At 40.8% G+C, this 24548-nt stretch overlaps 2 protein-coding genes across 5 annotated transcripts in view; one reads left to right on the top strand and one right to left on the bottom strand.

Annotated features, from left to right (window-relative positions):
* The window catches only part of ELP2 (elongator acetyltransferase complex subunit 2), a 40797-nt gene extending 39323 nt beyond the window's left edge, over positions 1 to 1474 (bottom strand). For all 3 annotated transcript variants that reach the window (XM_059409482.1, XM_059409483.1, XM_059409485.1), the window contains exon 1: positions 1247 to 1474. In XM_059409482.1, the coding sequence (XP_059265465.1) occupies positions 1247 to 1384 (138 nt within the window). In that variant the 5' untranslated portion in view covers positions 1385 to 1474. The remainder of the gene's footprint in view (positions 1 to 1246) is intronic.
* Positions 1475 to 1581: 107 nt separating this feature from the next.
* On the top strand, positions 1582 to 22911 carry SLC39A6 (solute carrier family 39 member 6). Of its 2 annotated transcripts, none has more exons than XM_059409486.1 (10): positions 1582 to 2268; positions 4439 to 5176; positions 6665 to 6848; positions 7858 to 8027; positions 9243 to 9461; positions 14261 to 14366; positions 17108 to 17485; positions 18709 to 18789; positions 19892 to 20082; positions 21679 to 22911. In XM_059409486.1, exons 2-10 carry the CDS (start codon positions 4448 to 4450, stop codon positions 21829 to 21831), a joined length of 2211 nt encoding a protein of 736 aa, XP_059265469.1. In that variant the 5' UTR covers positions 1582 to 2268; positions 4439 to 4447; the 3' UTR covers positions 21832 to 22911. The 2 variants fall into 2 exon arrangements, with proteins under 2 accessions (XP_059265469.1, XP_059265470.1); XM_059409487.1 differs by having other exon boundaries at positions 1587 to 2268; positions 4995 to 5176.
* The last annotated feature ends 1637 nt before the right edge of the window (positions 22912 to 24548 follow it).

Here is a 24548-nt window from a genome sequence, read left to right as displayed (position 1 = left end):
ACTCCTTGATGGTCAAGAATTATTACCCATTACCATCACCACCTAGTCCAGGGTTAGCCCATAGAGGGTCCTCAAATATTTGTTGAATGAATATTACTCCAAAACTTTATTTTAGCATCTGACATGCTCTTATTCCTATATTTAATTAAGTGCCCAAATAGCAAATATTTAACAAAGCAAAGTACTTTTTAGGCTCAATATACTTTCTTGGTAAGTTAAAATCCCCTCACATGACCACCAAGTTATTAAAAGTAAAAATGTAATGGAAGACACAGGCACAAATACATTAAATGGCTGTAGAAAGATGGGCTTCTACAGTTGAGTCAGCCCATGGCTAACCAACCTGGTAAAGTTTACCATGGTTTTCCTGCTTTCTCTTGCCAGTTACGAATGCTTGGTAGTAACTAGAAACAGAGATGGAAAACAAGCTCAAGACAAGAAAAATGAGTACAATTATTTCATATATATTTCATATGTAAATTTGAATGTGAAAAGATTATGAAAATTGGATTTTTACTAAAACTAATAAGGCTGTACAAGAAATACAGACAGCTATTCCCTGCACTGCACTTTCATTTCTAGCACTTTATTTTTTTTATTCCGAGACTCTTTTTGAAAAGCAACACTAATTGTACTAGACAATGAGAATGGAGTCCTAACAACTCTGGGAAGAATGCAAAAACTAGGCACTTGAAAAGTGAGATAACTCACCAAGCGAATAATCAACTGACTGGGTGAACTTCAGGGAATGTGTAAGTCCTGCCTTATAACTACTACTTGGGATCCCTAACCCCTTTGCCCTTTACCCCAACAGCGCCTTCCTGAAAATGTCTATTCCCGAAGCCAAAATAAAAGTGGTATTTCTTTGAAACTCAATACAAGCTTATTAAATAAATCTGAAGGAAAATACAGAAACGAGCACCTGTGATCATGGCTTTCATCCATACCTAACCTGCAAATCCTTTAAACCCCAAACTGGTTAGCAGTATGACAGTTCCCACGCAAGGCTTCAGAAAAGGTGGTCTTTCAGGTGGGCTTATGTGGGACTAACAAGCCACTGGCAGGAACTGAAGACCCCGGGCTGTGGCGAAGCGCGAGAAGACGAGGAGTCCCGCGCCCAAGGGAGACTCCTCACCCACCCACCGTCCCCGCCGCTCCGGCGTCTACAGTCCGCCCCGAGCGCACCCAGAGGATTCGGCCCCCACCCCCAAGAACACGGAAACGGGCGTCCGGCAACTTCTCTTACCTGAGGGTCATACAGCACCACGGAGCAGGACGTGCCGAAGGCCAAAAGTCCCCCGGACCCGGAGCTCCAGCTCAGGGCTCCCCGCACCCGGTTTGGGCAGCAAAACACGTGAGTTATTTCCAGCAGCGGCGCTACCATGTTGCTGGCTGAGCCACGGGAGAGACCTGGGCGCGCACTTCCGCCCTCGGAGCGGAACTACTCCCGCGCTCGCCTCTCCACCTGGTCTTATCCGCACCGCGTTTCCGAGGCGGCCGAGGGCGGGCCGGAGGCGGCTACGCCCCCGCCCCGCCGGGCCCGCCCCCTCTCCTGGCGCGAGTGGTCCCTCGGTGCTTGAGTGCACCTATCGGCTCTCTTATGGATGGTGGCCCAGCGCAGAAGCACAGCCTCCGTCCCAGGAACGAAGGCCCTACTGGAGTGGCCCAGGACCTTCCACAAAGACCCGAGGCTCGTGTGCTTGTCAGGAACGTCCCGCTGCCCCTCACGGCCAGGGCCCCAGCTAGCGGATGGGGCTGGCCGCGGGGCCTAGAGAGCGCGTCTCGGGCCTCAGAGAGGCGCAGGGCTGCGGAAGGGCTCGAGGAAAGGGCTTCCAGCTTGCCGGTGTCGGGGCTCACAGCCCACTCTGCCCGCGCCTTTGCCCCTCCCGCTCCAGCGAGCCCCGTGGCGCCGGCGAACAGGCGGACACGCGGATCCGCCCGACCGGGACGGGGTTCCGGGTCGCACTGCGCATGCCCTGAAGTCATGGCCGGCGGAGGCGGTGGTTCGCGGCGGCGCGCTGCGCGCGGCGGTAATTAGTAATTGTCCTCCTGCTCCCGGGAGGCGAGGCGCGTGGGGCGTGGCTTCCCGGTGTCTGCGCCGCGGTACCGTGGCCCGAGGGGCAGCCGGGCAGATGAGACCGCCGCTTCTCCGTGCCCTGTAGAGGTTTTTCAGAGAGAAGCACGGACCGGTTCCGAACCCTCCGGACCGCCCGCGGGAACTGAAGCGGCGCGAGGGGCCGGGCAGCGGGACGGCGAGGCCGCGAAGAGGTGAGTCCCGCAGGTCCGGGAGGGGACAGCTGAGAGGGGAGCCTCGCGGGCCGTGGAGGCCGGACTTTCCCAGTTTCGGGTGCATAGTTGGGCTTCGGGGTGCAGCGAAGGACTTTAGGACGAAACAGTCCGTCCTGTTCATATCGTATTCGAAGAAGGTACTGTGGTGTTTAAAAATAAGAAGCAGTTTTGTGTCCTCTTTCCCATGTTCTGCACTCGCCCCTTTTTCCAGACCCTTGTCCTTCGGCTTTCTTTATTCTTCCACACACGTTGATTTGCAGGGAAAATCCGCCGGCCGGTCCGCGACTGCCCTAAGCATCCTCCCTGGAGAAAGGCATGCAGCTGCCCACTGAGCCATCCGTCTGTGCGTGTCCCCACCCACCCCGCTCCCCATCCTGCGAATGATTTATCTTTCACTTTTGTATATTAACTGAATTTCCAAAACTTCAGGCTCTGAAGATTCTTCTTTTAGGAGTCTAGCCCTATGGTAGTTACTTCCATTTTCCACTGCTCCCAGTAGAATAAGCGGCAGTGTGCAACAAACAAATGGCAGTTATGGGGCACCCGCGCAGACATTCGTTCATGTGGTTTCTTCAGTCATCCGACAAATATGTATCTTACCAGCTTTTCCTGGTGCAGGAAACAGCTGAAGGTGGTAGAGCTAGGTTGCCCCGTCCTCGGTCTCTATCTCCGGAACCCAGCCCTAGCCGCTTTGGCTGAAGGCAGATAACAATCACCATCCATCACTGATAATGGATGGGTCCTGAGATGTCTGTCCATCTGCTTCTCCGGACTATACCTTCCCTTGTTTAGCTGAGTTCTGCTTTTCAAGGCGCAACTTGAGATAGATATATAGATATAGATATCTATATCTATATATTTTAAAAATAAATAAAACAAAGAGCTCATTTTTAATTTATATATAGATATCTATAAATATCTATATCTATCTGAAAAATGTAAAAAATGTAAAAAATAAATAAAAGAGCCCATTTTTAATTTATATATAGATACTTATCTATATATCTAGATACTTATCTATATATTATATATTTATATATATTATATTTATATATAGATACTTATCTATATATCTAGATACTTATCTATATATAAATTAAAAATGAGCTCTTTGTTTTATTTATTTATTTTTTACATTTTTCAGATTTTATTTCACAGTAATCTCTACAGCCAGCATGGGGCTCAAATCTACAAGTTCAAGAGCCATAAGCTCCACTGACTAAGCCAGCTAGGTGCCCTAAAGCTCAACATGATTATTCTGTTTGGAGTGTGGGCCTTTGGGTCCAAATACTATTGTGTGGATGAATGATGATAGTCTCTGATAAGATTTTCACTGTTTTATAGCCATATAAGAATGATACCCTTTTTCTGAAGTTTATTTGAAGAGGTGTTATTTTGCAGTCACTCAAGAGAATGAGATCAATCTATATGTACCAACACAGAAAGGTGTTGTTGAGTGGGGAAAAAAGATCCTGTTTGTTTAAAAGAAAAAAGACACATCTATTTGAGTATGGATAGAAACCATCCTAAGGGATAATACAAGAAACTGGCAACACTAGGTACCTTTGAGGAGTGGGATTGGGGGAAAGAAGCTTTAAATTGATTTGTATGTATTTAAGAAAAAGTTTTAAATGTGAATTATTTTGAGATTGTCATTTCTACTTTTTTTTTAACGTTAAAATATTATTCTGTGAAATAATGATGATAGTGGGGATAATGGGGTATAGTTTCGAATATTTGTTCTTACCGGGCCCTCCCTTTTGAGGGTCCACAGAAGCAGTAATAAGTTGCCAGCTATGGCTGTGACCACATTAATCTCCAATTTCTGAGTTACTATTGCTTTTGCAGTGCTAATTATGGTCTCAGCACTCAGTTGTTCTCCAGTTGTTTCAAGTGTTTTACCAATTCAGGGGTAGAGCCTAGGATTCTTTCTATTTCATATATATATATATATATATATATATATATATATGTATATATATATGTAGTTCTTTTATGTTTTCACAGTAGGTAGCAGTACACCAGTCAGGCACACTAAATGGTGTTCTATTAAACCTTGATTACTTGATACCAATTTTCAGCACGAGATTTCTTAATTCAAATTGTTTTAAAAGCGAAGGCAAGAATTTTTTTTTTCTATCTTCTCTAGGAAGGTGCAATGGCGAGGAATTTATCTGTAATCTTGATTCTGACCTTCACCCTGTCAGTCACAAATCCCCTTCATGAACTAGAACCAGCAACTGCTTTCCCTCAGACCACTGAGAAAATTATTACAAATTGGGAATCTGGCATTAACGTTGACTTGGCAGTTACCACACGGCGACATCATCTACAGCAGCTTTTCCATCGCTATGGAGAAAATAATTCCTTGTCAGTTGAAGGGTTCAGAAAACTGCTTCAGAATATAGGCATAGATAAGGTTAAAAAAATCCATATACACCATGACCACGACCATCACTCTGACCATGATCACCACTCTCACCGTAATCACGCTGCTTCCAATAAAAACAATCGGAAAGGTCTTTGCCCAGACCGTGAGTCTGATAGTTCAGGTAAGGATCCCAGAAACAGCCAGGGGAAAGGATCTCACCGATCTGAACATACCAATGGTAAAAGGACTGTTTTCATTAAGGATGGTGTTACTGCTAGTGAAGTGACCTCAACTATGTATAATGCTGTCTCTGAAGTCGGAACTCACTTTCTAGAGACAATAGACACTCCAAAACCCGGAAGACCTTTCCCCAAAGATGTGAGCAGTTCCACTCCACCCAGTATCACAGAAAAAAACCGGGTGAGCCGGCTGGCCAGTAGAAAAACAAATGAATCTGTGAGCGAGCCGAGAAAAGGCTTTATGTATTCCAGAAACACAAATGAACATACTCAGGAGGTAAGATGAATGCTTTTCATTATGCCTGCTTGTTTGTCCTGTCATTGCCATTCTGTCTCTACTTGCAAGGAGTATAAAGTAAAAATAAAATGATGAGGTTTTTGGAGAGCGAATTTCTACCTTTTCATCCAGGCATCCATCAAAACCCAAAGGCCTTTGTCCCTACTGTGTCATAAACATTACTGATAGAAAACTTGGAGGGTAATTTTTTTATAAAGTGGTGCTGGCAGCTACAACTATTTCTAATATGGAATTTAAAATGAGTATGAAAAGCAGTAATCAAGGTTATTTTTGGATAAAGTCTTTAAAAGGTGAATATTGTTAATGAAAAGTAGAGAATGAGAGGTGGAAAAAGCAGGCGTTAGAATCCATGTTTTAGGGAAAGGTGTGGTTGAAGGCACAATAGAAGGCAAGAAGAACAATAGTGTTACCTTCTTGGAAGAGGGATCTCAGTGACTTGTGGAGTGCTGAAACTGGAGCAGCTCCCAAGAACCATGTGCTGGACAATAGAAAAATCTGGGAACTGAGGTTCTAAAGTCATGTGTTTTTCCTAAACTTGACTTCCAGCCTGTACAATTTTCCTTGGCTGAGAAATGTCCAAGGCAAGGAATTAGTTGGTATGCATTAATATGCAAACCTTAAAGAGTACTTCATTCAAGTCATCCTATGACTGTACCAATTCCAGAATAATCCTAATGTTCATTCCCATAGTGACACTGGTCCTAAAGTTTGTCCTGAATAGTATTGGCCAAGAACTATGGGAATTTAAAGTAACTTTACAGAAGATGAGAAACAGGTGCTACTGCCAATTTTTTTGTGTGAGAAGGGGAGCTTAGATTACCTAGAGGGGATTCTCTTCAAACTAAGCTTGTCATCTAATTAAGTTGTTGAAACAGCTGCCTGCTGGTACAAGTTTGTTTTATTAACCAGCCTTGCCCTCTGCAAGAGTAATTTACATAATTTAATATTCTCTCGTTGTAGAGCTTTTGCCAGGTGAATAGACAGAACTGAGCTAAGTTTTGCAAGTACAGTCATTGCAGGAAGAGTGACGTGTCTTGGGCTTGTTTAGGCCACGTAGGGTAGCATTACTACTAAAGCACCATATTTCTCAATCTCTAATGAACTCCATCTCAAAATTAAAGCTCATTTCCTTAATAGGTTTATACAATGAGTTAACAGGCTTGTGAATGTCCATTTATCCTCAAGGTTGTTCCGCTGAGGGCTTTCTCTGGATTACTAGTGATTGAGCTCCTTCTCCTGAGAAAAAATTAGGCAAAAGAGGTAGGATATCCCCATTGTGACATAGCATCTCCAGGAAGCTTGAGGCAAGTTCCAAAGTACTCAAGACACAAGTTGGTTTTAATGCATTAACTTGAAAAAATAAAGAAGTAGCTTCAGTATGGAAAGGGTGTTGTATCATCAGAAAACTTTTTTGGATTGTGTAATGAGAAGGCTTTTTGGTGATTTTCACTGCTTTGTTTCCTGCAGTGTTTCAATGCATCAAAGTTGCTTACATCTCACGGCATGGGCATCCAGGTTCTGCTGAATGCAACGGAGTTCAACTATCTCTGCCCAGCCATCATCAATCAAATTGATGCTAGATCATGTCTGATTCATACAACAAGTGAAAAGAAAGCTGAAATCCCTCCAAAGACCTATTCTTTACAAATAGGTAGAGTCATCTTTTTTATGCAAAAATAATTTCAAGTAGATACGTTTATGTTACACTTTTTCTTATATTTATATCAACCTATTCATTTTCCAGCATAATCCTAAGTATCTTAATTTTTTGTTCTCTGCCTTGAAAGTGAAGAAAGCAAGCTGGTTAGCCTTGCCTTAAGAAAAAAAATAATAATAAAAAAATAAAACAGCTATGTAGCTGAGGTCATCCTACAGGAAATCAGGGGCATCTGAAATTTGGGCTTTTTATGTTGTCACACTGTTTCAGAAGGTCAGTTAATATCTGCTGTTTAAGAGCCTAAATCTGATTCTTATTAATAAATGAAACTAGGATCAGTTCTGCTGTAGTGTAGAACCTGTGTTGCTCAAAAACTATGGTAGATAAATAATTCCCTTGTTTACTGAAAAAATCATTGAATTCCCAGATTCTTTTTATATTTCTTTTTTCTTCTTCTTTTTTTTTTTTTTAAGATTTTATTTATTTGACAGACAGAGATCACAAGTAGGCAGAAAGGCAGGCAGAGAGAGAGAGAGGGAAGCAGGTTCCCTGCTGAGCAGAGAGCCCCATGTGGTGCTCAATTCCAGGACCCTGGGATCATGACTTGAGCTGAAGGCAGAGGCTTAACCCACTGAGCCACCCAGGCACCCCTCTTTTTTTTTTTTTTTTAACTCCTCTCTTTCATAATTTAGCTGTGTATGGGAGTCCAAAAGCTCAGGTCCAAGTGATCTAGAATTTGTCATTGGTAACCATTTTCTCCCTTTGACCCCCATCTGAAGAACTTTCCACCAGGCTTCTGCTCTTTCCCGGGAGGGTTCAGTCAGATTGTTCATTTGCACCAGAAACAGATTTCTCAGTTATTATTCTGTTACCACAGCCCTCTTCCACTAAGTTTGTATTTCTTTAGCTTAAGAAATGCAACTTGCTTTGACAGGCTGCTTTATGCTACTCTGTTAAAGTTCATCAATTGTATAATTTTTCCTTTGCTGTGTTTATTTGACAGCCTGGGTTGGTGGCTTTATAGCTATTTCCATCATCAGTTTTCTATCTTTGCTCGGCGTTATCTTAGTGCCTCTCATGAATCGGGTGTTCTTCAAATTTCTCCTAAGTTTCCTTGTGGCGCTGGCCGTTGGGACATTAAGTGGTGATGCTTTTTTACACCTCCTTCCACATGTAAGTACAGACATTTGCCCTATCAGTGTATTTTATTATTCAACAGTGAAAAGATTAATATATTTTTGGTTTGTACTAGAATTCTTTGTTTGATATATTTAAGAGGTTAGAAATTTGGTTTAGAGGAGTTGATTCTAAAATATATTAGGTGACTGAAATTTGCATTTACATACTAGATCTTAGTATATGTTTGTGGTTTGTTTTTTGCTTTTCTCTTTAATGAAATTTACTAAATACAGACTAATTTAACTTTTTGGACCCAGTTAATAAAAGGAGATAGATTCTGCCCAGATATTATTACTGTGACAGATACATTAGTGTACTTGCTACAGAAATAAAAACTGATTCTGTATGTACTCAAGAAACAAGTTTTCCTTTGGAGTTGAATTTATGTGTATAATTAGAGATTCACACTCATTGACACAAGTAAATTCTTAAGTAAGTTGAATAGAGTTTACTTAATAGCTCCATTAAAAAGTTAAGTATCTGGATCTCATCTTTTAAGCTTCCCTTAAAGGTTTACAGGTCAGTAGGGAAAAAATCCTTATGAGAGCTCTCTACATAGCCCGTCATGTTCCATCCTCTAGTGAAAAACTGTTTTTGCTGTGCTGAACTCCCCGTCCCCAGATGGCAGATGTTCACCACGCAGCCTGTGTGTAGGGTGTACCCTGTGACCACCCCCAACTCCCCTCTGTTGATGAGCTGCACAGTCGGTTCCCTACCATGCCTGAGGGCCAATGCCTGCTGCAGACTGCTGGAGCGTATCACCTGATCTCAGATATCTGCCAGGGCCCGTGACACACACTAGGCTTCTTGTAAGCACAGCAAAGGGACTGGCGTGGGCTTTTTCAGTGTGGAGTACAAATAGAACACCCTGTATGCCTCTTGAGTCTGGGAATTCCCTATCATTTGTGGCCATAGTAACTTGTTCAACATTGAAAATACCTGCTACCTATATGAGAGTCAGGGAATGCATCTGTCATCACGCTAAACCAATGCACACTGTTAAGTGCCTTAGCACATTATACATTAAGCTCTAGCTCACTAGTAGCCTGTGGGTCATTTTGATGTATTAAACTTCCCCCTCAGCTCTGACATAGCCCATTAATTGCCTAATTCTAAATGGTTTCCATATTTGGCCTTACTGTCTTAGCCAAGTTTTCTGACATGTATGAAACTAATGAATTCATAAAATACATACTGTTTTTCCTGTAGTCTCATGCAAGTCACCACCATAGTCACAGCCATGAAGAATCTGCAATGGAAATGAAGAGAGGGCCACTTTTCAGTCATCTGTCTTCTCAAAACATAGAAGAAAGTACCTATTTTGATTCCACGTGGAAGGGTCTGACAGCCCTGGGGGGCTTGTATTTCATGTTTCTTGTTGAACATGTACTCACATTGATCAAGCAATTTAAAGATAAGAAGAAAAAGGTAAGGAAAAGTACTGTTTACTTACTAGACATTTTTGAGTAGGATTCTAACTAGACTGTTAGCTGAGCTTTTCCAGCAGGTATGATCTTCATTCAAGAGAGTTTCAGTACCGTGAAATACTTTTTCTTTCCAGAGGCATAACCCTGGAGTTCTCTGTTTTCAGTATTTCCTTCAGACTCCTGAGAGGGTAAAAATGGCAGAGGTTCAACATTTGTGTAAAACCAAACAAGGCACAAGCAGAGTCTTGAAGATCTGAAGCATCATGATTACAGCCTTGATGGTGGCAACGGTTTCTTGGGTATATACACCCAAATTCATTGATGTGTGTTTGTTAAATATGAATTCCTTCTTCATTGTCAGTCATACCTCAGTAAAGTGTTGTGTTTGTTGGTTTGTGTGGGTTTTTTGTTGGTTTTTTTGTTTTTTCTTAAACGGGCTCCATGCTGAGATCAAGACCTGAGCTGAGATTGAGAGTCGGACATTTAACCAACAGAGCCATCCAGACATCCCTACATGCTTTGGGTTTTTTGTTTTTTTTAAAGATTTTATTTATTTATTTGACAGAGAACACAAGTAGGCAGAGAGGCAGGCAGAGAGAGAGAGAAGCAGGCTCTGCACTGAGCAGAGAGCCGGATGCGGGGCTCGATCCCAGGACCCTGGGATCATGACCTGGGCCGAAGGCAGAGGCTTTAACCCGCTGAGCCACCCAGGCGCCCCTACATGCTTTGTTTTTTAAAGAAGCATTATGGTCACACTGTCAGTATTTTTTGGTAGTTAGGATTAACTGTTCTCATTAACTTTAATTACTCACCCTGTAACTGAATATTCTCCATGTTTCAGAGGGTTTGTGACTTTCAAATTTCCTTTACAAATTGCCACCAGAAAATAGTATGAAGCAAAACCATAGGCTCTTTATTTCTGGTTTAAAAAAAAAAAAAAATTAACTATGGTTATCTGTCACCTCTTAAACTGTTGTGACCAGGCAAGTCAGTCAAAGGACTGTCCTGATGGAAACTCTTAAAAAGGACATATACACATCTTAGACATTTTAATTTAACTTAAACTGCATGTACATTCATATTCTGGTCATTTGTTGTTGACCAAGGTTTTCTTTGAGTCAGAAGTTTGATAATTTTTTCTGTAGCCATGCTCCTTCACCTACAGTCTCCAATTTTGGTTTCTCTCAAGTGAAGAAGAGGTTACACACTTGGAAAGCTATAATGAGAGGAGAATCTAGGTTTTGTAAATTTTATGCAATGGTTGCTTTCATAACTTGATAGTCTTTTTTTTTTTAACAACTTGCTTTTGAATCTTATAAAAGCATTCAGCTTAAGTTTTCATAGAAGTAACTATTCTCACCATCATTTCACAGTTTGAGTTATGTGTCATTAAATTGTGCAATTACTATAACAAGCCTAACTGGCATGAAGAGGTTTGAAAACAAACGCAGTTGTTTCTTGCTGAGCGCAGAGCTCACTGTGGGAAGCAAGTGCGTGTGTGAACAGGAAACTTGCCTCCTTCTCCCTCCTGTGAACATTTGCCCTTAGAGATTTGTCCTTCACTAAGACCTCAGGTTACAAATTGTGAACCTTCTCTTTACTGGACCTACAGCTAGAGGAAAGAAGTGAAATGAGAATAGCTTATTCACTCCTCATCCAGGAGTCCTCTTCCATGTTCCCATTGTCCCAGGTGCTTCACTTGGACTGACTGGAGCATATATCCTACTTGCTGACATTCCCTGGAATTCTTTCCCTAAAAAAACAAATGATCTTACATTAGTTTCAGGGGGAGGTTTGGAGGTTTGTTTGTTTTACTATGTCTCTAGTTCACATGCCATCATTTCTAACATTCTAATTTCAATTTAGTTTTTAAATTTTACCTATAGATAGCTTTTCCTTAATCTGGTACTCTTTAACATGGGACTGTTAAGAAGTAGGCTCCCTGTGATTTAACACAGAACAATTTTTAACTCAGTTGTGAAATCAGTCTTGTGTCATGACCAATGTTTTTAAAGGCAGCGGTAATATACAGTGTATGACGTGTTTTACTATGGCTTATAGTCAAAGAAGTTTAATGATCTCTTTTCTAAAATAGTTTCTACTGGAATAAAAGCTCTGAAGAGCTAGGACCTTTGCCACATCTCCAATGCCTAGAATAGCATCTGGCATGATAGATAGTTAACAAACATTTGTTGAACGTATAAGAAACTTTAAATGGCAAGCAAGCATAATTTCTACACAGACTTCCCACAGGAGTTTTGCAAATGTTAGTTCTCTTCCCTTTCAGAATACATTGAGTTTATCTTTTGTTAAAGGTGTCCAGATCTTAGAGTTACTTGTTTAACAGTTTTAAATTACATTTGTTCTCTCAAAACAAAACAGGGGCACCTGGGTGGCTCAGTGGATTAAGCCTCTGCCTTCGGCTCAGGTCATGATCTCAGGGTTCTGGGATTGAGCCCTGCATTGGGCTGTCTGCTCAACGGGGAGCCTGCTTCCCGCTCTCTCTCTGCCTGCTGCTCTGCCTACTTGTGATCTCTCTCTCTGTCAAATAAATAAATAAAATATTAAAAAAAAAAAAGTTCTTCCATATACAGTGAGTGTTTAGAATTTTTTCAGCCTTATAACAGGACCTAGGATTTTCCAGAAGATATCTATTCTGCATCCTTAGGAGATTGCATATATCATATGATATCTGTCAATTTGAAATCAATATTCAAATTCAAATACACCTCAGATGTATGAGGTTACATCTCATACTTGATTATATATAGTTGGACCTTTATAATAAGTTCAACCTCAAAAGCTTTTTTCTACCAGTGAAGCCTGTTTCTACCAGTGAAGGTCACGTTGAGGACCTGCAGGTCATCTATGACATCTCCCTTATCCTCATATCTAGGCTAGTTTTAGTGAATACATCCAGAACTTTTCCATTTCTCTCCCTCTTCCTTGCTATCATTCTAGTCTAAGCCATGCTTTTCTCCCACCTGGGTGACAGCATCCACTTCTTAACTGGCCTGTCTACAGTATTTTATTGTTTCCTTCTTCCAGTCCAGAACAGAACAAAGTGATTTGTTTCAATGGAAATCTGATGAAGTTGTACACCGCCATTTATAATCCTTCCTTCAGTGACTTCTCTATATTTGTAGGACATAGTCCACACTTTTAACTTGGTTTGCATTGTCTGGATCTCCTTCTGCCGCCCAGCCGTTAGCCCCCTATCTCTGACCACCATGCACTGCTTTCATTTCTGGGATGGGATTGGCCTCTTTCTGTTTTAAGACCCTCCCACATGCTGTTCTCCCTACGTGGAATCCACCTCTATTCCCAGCCTACAGTTCCCCCACAAACCTCTGCTTATCTTAGGTCTTGGTGTAAGGATCACCTTCTCAAGGAAACCTGCCGTGGGACTTAGTTAGGTCTTATTATACACTCATAGCATTATGTGTTTTCCCTTTGTAAAACATGAAAAATTGCAATCAAAGAATTGTTTAATCATTTTATCTGTAAAGCCTCCCTCCCTATGGATGATAAGCTCCATGAAAATAGAGACCATGTGTATCTTGCTTTATGTTGTATTGCCAGCATACAGCATAGGGAACATTATAGGTCCTGATACTTACAGAATGAAAGAACTGGTTAATCTGTAAATTCTCTGGAGAGTCATTGCCCAGCAGGAAAGAAAGCATTAACTGAACTGATATAAAACATCCTGAATTCATTTATTGTCACAAACATTGAAGTACTTTCTCCGTTAAAGGTACTAAGCTGGGGGTCGGTATATAGATGGGTTTGTGTGCATGCCTTTAAAAACTCTATAGTCTAAGAATGTACAGATGGTTTACATGTTATCAGAGCTAGAATGAAATCTCGGGCCCAGTGGTGATTGTTTAAGTCATACTCAAAAGGACTGCATATAAGAAATCTATTATTTGTGGGACCATTTTCAGTCATTTTGAGTATTCTCTTCTACATAGGAAACGTATATAAGTAAAGTATTACTTTTACGCAAGTAAGCAAAGTAAAGTAATGAATGATTTACATAAGTAAATCACACACTGCACCATTGTTCAAGTGGTGACCTTTCTGCTTGGGCTCAAAGATAAGGATAGCATGGTATTGAGGTGGTTAAAAAACCTAGTGATAAATTCGAGGCTAACTAATAAGAGATTTGTTTAAAAAAAAAAAAAAAGAAGCTTGGTAATGGTGTTTTATTATAGGAAAAGTATTTTAGTTTTAATAGCAAACACCTAATCAGTGTCACAGTATAGTTTTAGGTTATAAAAAGTCTAGGAAGTATGGGGTTTCGGTGTCCAAAAGAGGGCTGGAGAGAACCAAGCAGTTGGTTAGCAGATCACTAAATGCTGGAAAAAATGTCTCCAGTTGGTTCTAAAATTGATAACCTGAGGCATAGTTCTGTTTAATATGTGTATGAATCATTCAGGCCTCTAGTTAAAATCCCTGTGCTGATTCATTAGGTCTGGGTGTGGCCCAAGATTGTTCATTTCTCACAGGCTCCCCAGAGCACACTTAAAGTAGATGACCTAGGGGACATTGAGAAAGATGGCTATGTGATTTTGCAAGCTTCACCATCCTGAGCAGCTGTTATGCCGAAAACACACGGCTAGGTGCTGTGTAAATTAACTATAGGCCCTGCCGGCCCTTGGAGGACTTTTATCCCAATCCCAATAAAGGTCCCTTACTCTGTTGTCTTCCCTCGGTCTTCCGCTTAACTGTTTGTTTATAATTGTACACAGAAGCACTTCAATGGTTTTAAAGTGCTGCTTTCTCTTACCATTTTAGAATCAGAAAAAACCTGAAACTGATGATGATGTGGAGATTAAGAAGCAGCTGTCCAAGTATGAATCTCAACTTTCAACAAATGAGGAGAAAGTAGACGCAGATGATCGTAAGTCTTTACAAATCTGAGGTCTGGAGGGAGTTTACTGCACTGTGATTTGCAGGCAGCTTGGACTCTCTGGGACAGAGGGGACCATATCCCTTTGTCTATTTTATTTTTTTTTTACTTTTGAAATATTTAATGCCTTTTCTTTTTAATTGCCAGTGAGTAAGCTGTTTATATTATATTTACATTTCTTCCTCTAATTTTTTATTTTGAAGGAATTCAGACATACAGAAAAGTTTCAAGAGTATTGCAAAGAGGGGTGCCTGGGGGGCTCATAGAGTTAGGCGTCTGCCTTCGGCTCAGGTCATGATCCCAGGGTCCTAGGATCAAGCCCTGCATCAGGCTCCCTGCTCGTGGGGAGCCTGCTTCTCCCACTTCCTCCTCCTGCTGCTCCCCCAACTTGTACTCTCTCTCTCCCTATCTCTCTGTCAAGTAAATAAATAAAATCTTTAAAAAAAAAAAAAAAGTAATACAGAGAATTTCTGTATCTTTCATACAGCCCCCATATTTTACCCGCCCTTATCATTCTGTTTCTCTCTGAGTACACATACACACACTGTTTTGCTAAGCCATTTGAAAGTAAATTACAGACGAGATGTCTCTGTATCCCCACATGCTCCCTATATGTTTCCTTAGAAAAAGGACATTGTCTTATATAACCATGGTTCAGTTATTGAAATCAGGAAATTAATGTGATACCATGTCATTACTAATCTCTAGACCTCACGTATGTTTTTCCAGTTGTCTTAATGACTCCTTTATATTTTCCCTCCATCAGAAGAAAAAGTTGGTCCAGAGCATAGCCCAGGATCAAATACTGCATCTAGTTGCCCCTCATTTGGGCTGTTTCTAATCTTTTTTAGGACTAGATTGATCACTCAGGGCAGAAGTACCACAATGTGGTATCATATCCTCTCCAGTAATGCGGTGTGCTGCCTGCCGTGATGCCCCGGCTGTGAAGTTACTGTTTTTCCTGTAACTGGACTGTTAGCTTGCCATTTCTTATTGGATGAAATGAGATAAGATGAAAATTTTAAACCAGACTCCTCGCCATGACCCTCATGGTCTGACCCTGCTCTCCACTCTGTCCCATTGTTCGTTGTGTCCAATCTCACTGCCCTTTTCATTCCATGAGCACACCAAGTTTATCTCCAAGCCTTGCATTCACTATTGTTCCTGCTCGGAAGCCTCCTGTCGGATCTTCACACAAATTCCTGCCCCATCAGTTAGACTCAGAGGCCTTACCTGATCACGCAGACAAATGTCTCCCAGTTACTGTCCTTCCCATTACCCTTTTCTGGTTTTCTCCATGCTGCCCAGTGCCTCATAGGACCTTATTTACACATGTTTTCTTATTAAATGTGTCTGTCGCCCCACAAGAACAGAATGTGCTAGAGGCGCCTGAGTGGCTCAGTGGGTTAAAGCCTCTGCCTTCGGCTCAGGTCATGGTCTCAGGGTCCTGGGATCAGGCCCCACATCGGGCTCTCTGCTCGGTGGGGAGTCTGCTTCCCCCTCTCTCTCTGCGGGCCTGTGTGCCTGCTTGTGATCTCTCTGTCTCTCTCTCTCTGTCAAATGGATAAATAAAATCTTAAAAAAAAAAAAAAAAACGTGCTTGAAGTTAGAGACTTTGTCACACTCCCATCCGTCCCCTGTGCCCGGCAGAGTACCTGGCCAGAGTAAGTGCTCACTAGATAGCTGCCAGCTAACCAGGGAGAAGTCTGCTTAGTTGCTACTGCCTACCTCTACGGTTTCCTTCCCAACCTTGGTTTTTTATCCTGGTTTTTTTCTCTAAAGAGTAAATAAAATGTTCTTGCTCTTCTTGTGTCTATTCCTTCTTCATCACGGAGTCCAGTGCGGTGTATAACAGTGAGAAGGAGTTGTTGCCCTGGAACTGGACCACAGTGTTGGGAATGTGCCCATGAAAAGTGTGATCCGTGCACAGGACAAAGGGAAAAAACAAAACTTTACTGTTGAAATTTACTTTTCTTTGTACAAGTAGATAATAAATAAATTGTCCTTGGTGATCACTGTATTTCAAATGCTTGTTTTTCCTTGAACTTCACCCTAAAAAAAGAAGTTAGACAAGAGGATTATGCATGTTTTTTATTTCCAATTTTCAGTATTTTTCTTAACTGTTTTTCTAAAGTAAGTATATGCTGCTTTTTTAACCAGGGGAAAAAGACATCTTTTAAAATGTAAGGAGGCAGGTATTACACTGTATGTTAATTAAATGGAATTTTATTAATAACTTGAAAAAAAATGTAAGGCAGAAGAAATCAAGGAAGAATCTTGGGGCTACTTATTTTTTTTTTTTTTCTTAAAGATTTTATTTATTTATTTGACAGAGAGAGATTACAAGTAGGCAGAGAGGCAGGCAGAGAGAGAGAGGAGAAAGCAGGCTCCCCGCTGAGCAGAGAGCCCGATGCGGGACTCGATCCCAGGACCCTGGGATCATGACCCGAGCCGAAGGCAGCGGCTTAACCCACTGAGCCACCCAGGCGCCCTCTTGGGGCTACTTATTGGAGATTGAAGTTTAAAGTCCGTTCTTAATCTGTGAGGCCATTTCATTTCTAAAATTCATTAAAACCTGTTGATGTTTTGCATCAGCAGTATTCTGCTTCATTCGGTATGTGAGAGGCTTGCCATGCTCTAAGATCTTTTTTGACTTTGTTGGGGATGTTTGGAAAACGCGCATTAACAAAGCCTTCTGACTTTGACCCAATGTCCCTTATGTTTACACCTAGGACCTGAAGGCTATTTACGAGGGGACTCACAGGAGCCCTCCCACTTTGATTCTCCACAGCCAGCAATCCTGGAAGAAGAAGAGGTCATGATAGCCCATGCCCATCCGCAGGAAGTCTATAATGAATATGTCCCCCGAGGCTGCAAGAATAAGTGCCATTCACATTTTCATGATACGCTCGGCCAGTCCGACGATCTCATTCACCACCATCATGATTACCATCATATTCTGCATCACCACCACCACCAAAACCACCACCCCCACAGTCACAGTCAGCGCTACTCTCGGGAGGAGCTGAAGGACGCCGGCATCGCCACATTGGCCTGGATGGTCATCATGGGCGACGGCCTGCACAATTTCAGCGATGGCCTCGCAATTGGTACGCATCTGCATGTTTGCTTCTTGTTGGCTGACTCTGAAAGTCGCATGACACCACCAGGCCCCTTTTAATGAAGACTGGGGCCATTTTGATAAAGCTAATAACTTCTAAGATCATCAGAATGTTATTTCTTCTGTAGCTATGTTGACAGGGAAGTACTAAAAAGTTACATAAGATTAAGTGCTGCAAACTGCCTGCTCCGTTACCTAAGGGGTAACTCTCAAAAATTGTTTTAATTTGTAGAATCTTAAAATCAAGCTTTAACGTGCATGGAGTATATGTTTTTGTCGGGTTTTGTTTGTTTGTTTTTACATTAGGTTCCCCCCCTTATCTGCAGTATAAACAATATTAAGGTACAAGACACTTTTTTCCATCATCTTTTATACGGAAAGAATCCTAGCATATCTGATAAGTTGAGTTAAAAAAAAAAATTTAAGAGAGATTTTGCTATTAAATTGTTCGTTCTATCATGACCAAGAGATAATAGAATACTTAAAAATTATAGTGACCTGGTGCTGGAAGGAGCAGTGGAAATAATTACAGGTTAGGCAGCTAAGGCCTGGCAGGGCGAACCCCTTGCCCAAGGAGGCAGTGCTGTTTTGTAACCAGGCAGAGAGGAGCACAGTTGGCTCCCTGGAAGCCTGGTGTGCTTCCTCCTCTGGGTACTGTGCACAGCAGAAGCAACAAAGGAGGAGATGCACATGCTCGGTCACACTTTATAAGCGATCGGTTGTATACAGTGCTAGTTTTTAAAATGGGGGGAGCTATTTGTCTTAGACTTTTCTCATCAGACAGTGAAAGAATGAATGTGAACAAATCTAATTACCTAGTGGATTCTTCTGAGGCCAGTGAAATGTATTTGTACTCTTGACTGCTGCATTTTCTTCCAAACATTTTAATTCAGTTTACTTTTTACATAAATGTTTTCCGTGGTAAGGATTACATCTCAGGTCTGTGATAAGATCCTCTAATCACTCTGAAGCACAGTGGAGCTTACCCTTCTCAAATGTACCTGCTTATGCTCCAGTGGGAAATTTAAACCTAATTGCATGTAACCTAATGTTACTTGTAAAGAATATGCAGAGTGCAGCTGGAAAGTTCTGTTAATTCATGACAGAATCTCATTTACTTCCTTCACCTTATGCTGTATGCTGGTAAGATTTAAAAAAAAAAACACCCATAGAACATTGTAGCCAAACTTTCTCTGATTGATTTTTACCCAGGGGCTGCTTTTACTGAAGGTTTGTCGAGTGGTTTAAGTACTTCTGTTGCTGTGTTTTGTCACGAGTTGCCTCATGAATTAGGTAAGAGAGCCATATAAACAGTATTTTCCAGGGGGATGAAGTGTCCTAGTGTCACTGGCATTTGCTATTGATAGTTCCAGCAAGCTTCCTCATAACTTCTCTGCCTTCTACTAGCCTAGCTAGGTTTCTTTTCTCACTGAGTAGAAGTTTGTTTCCAGGCAGTACTCTGACCCTATGAGTATAATTACACAATTGCCTCTGTGGCATTGCCAGAGAGATTTGTGGGCCTCCTCTCTCATCCTCTTACCCTACCACATGCCTTCCTGGACCAGCATACTGGTGACATCAGTGATCATTATCTTCATATCTGCAATATGAGTAAGACCACAGGATTCAAAGAAGTCAGCTTCCATTAACAGAGAGAAATTGGCAGAGATTCTCACTGGAGCTAAAGAAAAGGGAAGTTGATGAATTGTGTTTTGAATATTTTTCTCCTCTGTCACCAGGATTTAAAACCTTCCCAGAGTTGTTCTGGATCCCAGTTCATGCCCTTGTTTTTCTTCTTGTAGATACATATTTGCACACACCTGTGCTGCCATTTTCAGTTTTGTTCCTTGGCGTGTTTTCTGCCATTCAGAAGGCCTCCCATCTGTCTGCCGGATGCTTATAATCCTCCACATCTGGCTTATGTTCCACATTCTAGGTCCTTCATATTCCCTGAAGCCTCTATTAGCTATTCCCATCTTCATTGCTCTTTTTATTCTTTTATAACTAGAACGTTAGACTCTTAAGCTCTTAATTATAGATTGCCTTTATCATTTGCTGATCATTTCATGTGTGAAATGATCAGTGAAATCCTCTTCTTTGTGCCCAATTATAAGCTTGTTGAAGACCGTGCAAGAGCGCAAATTTAAATTCATGGTATTTATCATTCATTGACAGAGTGAAAGCCTTAAGAAAAACTTTGGATTAAAAAATACCTTAATTTATAGAGGTGTTAGGGTGATTTACATTAATACTTGTTACCCCTGGTAATCCTTAGCTGCTTTCTTTTTCCTTCAAAAAAATTTAGAGAAGTTCTTAAATTAAAAAGTTTCTTGGGTATGTGTCTGAATAGTGATTTCTTTCCTTTCTTTGTTCCCTTTTTTGTTTTCTGTTAAAGGTGATTTTGCTGTTTTACTAAAGGCTGGCATGACTGTTAAGCAAGCTGTTCTTTATAATGCTTTGTCAGCCATGCTGGCGTATCTTGGAATGGCAACGGGAATCTTTATTGGTCATTATGCTGAAAATGTTTCTATGTGGATATTTGCACTTACCGCTGGCTTATTCATGTATGTTGCTCTGGTTGATATGGTAAGTTTTTAAGAAGTCTAATTACAGTGTTGACTAACAAAATAGAATGTTCAGTGAAACCTCTTTAAAAAAAATAGTAAGATTGATTGATTGATTTGAGAGAAAGAATCCCAGGGTGGGGGGAGGAGCAGAAAGAGAGAGAATCTCAAGCAGACTCCACACTTGAGTGCTGAGCCAATCCAGGCTCAATCCCAGGACCCAGAGATCACAACCTTAGCCAAACCCAAGAGTCAGATGCTTAACCAACTTAACCAGGCACCCCATGAAACCTCATTTTTAAAAAGGCTTTTGTTTAGGAGGTGCCTGACTGACTCAGTCAGTAGAGCGTGCAACTCTTGATCTCAGGATTGTGAGTTCTAGCTCCACTGTGGGCATAGAGCTTACTTTTTTAATCAATTAATTAATTAATTTAAAAGGCTTTAGAATAAATACAGTAATAAGTGAGTCTATATTTTATAAGATAGCATAGAAAATACAGGTTCTTTAGGGTGTATCTTTTTGGATTACTGCTCGCAAGCACACCTTATCCTGCCTAACATGTGTCAGGAGACACAGAAATATCCACCCCTTTCTGATGTGTCTTTTTGAGAGTAGAATCTCAGTAACCAGGCATTCAGCTTTGTATAGATTTGTCAGAAACCCAGCACAAGCCACATGTTGTGAATGCTCATAATTTCTTCAGAATGCTCATAATTTCCTTATTTTTTTTCATAATTTCCTTATTAATGGACAAAGGAGTTACTTTGTTTTGTCAGCAAAGTCCACATAACAATCCCAACCAGTCTGATTGCTAAAATTTTATTTTCTATATAAAGTCTCCATATCTCGGGGCGCCTGGGTGGCTCAGTGGGTTAAGCCGCTGCCTTCGGCTCAGGTCATGATCTCAGGGTCCTGGGATCGAGTCCCGCATCGGGCTCTCTGCTTGGCAGGGAGCCTGCTTCCTCCTCTCTCTCTGCCTGCTTGTCTGCCTACTTGTGATCTCTCTCTGTCAAATAAATAAATAAAATCTTTTAAAAAAATAAATAAATAAATAAATAAATAAAGTCTCCATATCTCTAAACTTAGGTAAGCCATATGTTATGTTTGGTTCAGCTACCGGCAGTAATGAAAGGAGAATAATCAGTATAGTTCTTTGTTTCATAGTAGAGTGAACTGGACCAATATAAACTTTGACTTGTTGAGCATACCGTGAATAATCATTATGAATTAAGCTGCTGGGAAATGCTGTATACATTAGCTAGAGTCAGTATGTATATGGTCCCATTTTAAGGAGTTGGCTCAGTTGGGACGCCTGGGTGGTTCAGTGGGTTAAGCCTCTGTCAATGGCTCGGGTCATGGTCTCAGGGTCCTGGGATGGAGCCCCGCATCGGGCTCCCTGCTCAGCGGGGAGCCTGCTTCCCGCCCCCCCCCCATCTCTCTGCCTACTTGTGACCTCTGTCAAATAAATAAAAGCTTTAAATAAATAAATAAATAAAAATAAGGAGTTGGCTCAGTATATCCAGCGACATATAAGCTAGTATTACTGTCCCGTAAATTCTTCTAAAAATGAATCCGTGGTTCTGAAAACCTAAATGTTGCTCTTGTTTTTTCTTTAAGGTACCTGAGATGCTGCACAATGATGCTAGTGACCATGGATGTAGCCGCTGGGGATATTTCTTTTTACAGAATGCTGGAATACTTTTGGGCTTTGGAATTATGTTGCTTATTTCCATATTTGAACATAAAATTGTGTTTCGTATAAATTTCTAATTAGGGTGTAAATGCTAGAGTAGCTTGAAAAAATATTGCTGTCTGTAGTTTGAATAGGTCGTAGGGAGATGAGAGTTCGTAAGCTGTGATATGCAGCCTTTGCGGTTAGTGGATTTTGTGATTTTTTTTTTATTGAGTATTTCCATTTGTTATGCTTATAAGGTCAGTTATGGTGGTAACACAAAGGTACGTTTTAATATTTAAGTTATTCTATTTTGGGAATATGAGCTATATGTGCAATTTACCAATTTTACCAGTTTATTGTATAAACAAGAGATTTGGCATGACATATTCTGTATATTTCAGGAAAATTGTCTTTAATGCTTTTTCTAGAACCTAATTTAACACAGTAAGCCCCATGCTGGATGTCAGGCCTCTGAAGAACTGCTGGCATTTAGAGTAAGGATACACAGAAAGCCTGAGATACCAATAACGCTTGTACTGAGTTTTAGCTAAGAAATAAAGAGAAAAAAGAATCTGTAAGAATTAAGAAGGCACAGATTTCTTTCCAAAAAAAGTCACAAAACTCATTACAAAATAGAAGAAAAAATTTAAATTAAAATGGCAATACTAATGTAGAGTACCTTCATAACATATTTGTCATAGTAAAATAAACCACATAACATATTTGTCAGTAAAATAAACCACAGTGAGCACTTTTTACTAATTTAGTTGTACATTTAACTTTGTATAATAGAGAAGTCTAAGTATATTTAATGAATTCAAGCAATATATACCTTACCCAAGAAATTGGAATGTTCAAATATTTGTGTGGAGTTATACCAGATGAATATGAGTAAGTCTATGTATGGCCAAAAACTTGGGTATTGAATGTTCTGGTTATCTGGTTTACCAAATGACAGCATAATAGAGCTTTGAGATGGGCAAGGGCATTAAAACTACACTGAGTGTAATTTGACTCCTTGAATTCAGAAAGTACTTTGGTATCTTTCAGTGCTTCAGTGTTGTCATTATGAGCAATTATCATTTTTATATGTAGTACTTTAGACATACTAGGGCTGTCTGTGGCATTCTCTAGATGTTGCTTTTCTACAAAATAAATTCCCCATGTCAGCTTGATATCAGATATCCGACTTCTTTTTTTTTTTTAACACCATCGTAACTACTTAAGCATACAGCTCATTAGTTTTAAGTATATTCACATTGTTGTGCAATGGATCTCCAGAGCTTTTTCATCTTGCAGAACTGGATCTCTATATGCTTTAAACCACAACTCACTTCTTTCTCCCACAGCCCCTATAATCACCATTCTACTTTCTGTCTCTGAATTTGAGATGTCTGATTTTCTTAAGTACTATCCAGACTATAGTATATCAATTCACTTATATTATTGATCAGTTATATCAATTACTCAGTTTTAAATTCTTTTCCACAAAGATAGTTTAAGAAATATTGACCCACAGTTTGTTCCAAGCCGCCCCTAATTTTTCTTTTATAACAATCAGAGCCTTAAGCTTGAGAAAAAGCACTGATGACCTACATTCTAAAGAGAATTTAAAAAAAATAATAATAAAATAGACAAGACCCTAGACCCCACCTAGAGCCTATTGAGAGTCAACTGGACCAACATCTCTATTCCCCAAGCCTAGTGAAAGGGATGGATATGGGTAACAAGAGAATGACTAGGGTTGAGGGTGCCTCAGAGGATGACACGAAGCATCTCCTCTAGCAAATGATTACTCTGCTTCAGAATTCTGCCCACAGACCTTCCTTACTGCTGCTAGAGCAGGGCAAGATGAGGAAGCTCTGGAAGAGCTGGAAATGTTCCTTGAGATTGGGGAACACAGCCTTGACTTTTCACAGATTCTGAAGGTGGAAGATGTGCTGGGCCTAACCACAAAACAGAGTGAACTGGAAAGATAGTTCCCACTCAAGGTCAAACTCTGTAGTGAACACATGGAAGGTTTAAGGAGTTAGTTTCCATGGCTTCATATGGGGGAGAACAGAGATTAAAAGAACATGCAGGAGCTGTAGAATGTGAACCAAAACCTGATCTCTAGGGGGAAAGAAAACTTAAAAGATTGATAGAAAAATGCACAAGTAATAACTTGAATGAAAAAGACGGAGATAGGTGTATAGGTGGCTCAGCTAGTTAGGCGTCTGCCTTGGGCTCAGGTCATGATCCCAGGGTCCTGGGATGGATCCAGATCAGCCTCCCTGCTTGGTGGGGAATCTGCTTCTCCCTCTCCCTCTGCCCTGCCCTCTTCCCTGCTCGTGCTCTCTCTCAAATAAAATCTTTAGAAGACCTAAAAATAGAGTAGATCATGTATACTTGAGAACTTTATGGATTAATTTTCTGAAAAAGATATTTACTAAGAAAAAATAGAAAGTCAATTACTGCTGGGGGCACCTGGGTGGCTCAATCATTAAGTGTCTGCCTTTGTCCCAGGTCATGGGTCCTGGGTTCAAGCCCCAAATGGGGCTCCCTGCTTGGTAGGAAGCCTGCTTCTCCCTCTCCCACTCCCTCTGCTGTCTCTTTCTCTGTCAAATAAATGAATAGAATCTTTAAAAAAAAAAAAAAAAGGCCAATTACTGTTAAAATAATCACATCAAAATTCTTCCCTTTCTCCTCCAAACCCCGGCATTGTTTGCTGTGTTTTACCAAAACTTCAAGCAGCACATAAATATCTAGCATATTTCAATAGTTTCTGGGATTACAAAAAAAAAAATGTTCATCATGGTAATTGAAGGTAGTG

Source organism: Mustela nigripes, chromosome 8 (genome assembly GCF_022355385.1).
Source record: "Mustela nigripes isolate SB6536 chromosome 8, MUSNIG.SB6536, whole genome shotgun sequence".
Classification (NCBI taxonomy): domain Eukaryota; kingdom Metazoa; phylum Chordata; class Mammalia; order Carnivora; family Mustelidae; genus Mustela; species Mustela nigripes.
Note: the sequence above shows the minus strand (reverse complement) of the source record. Positions and strands in the feature narration are given on the sequence as shown.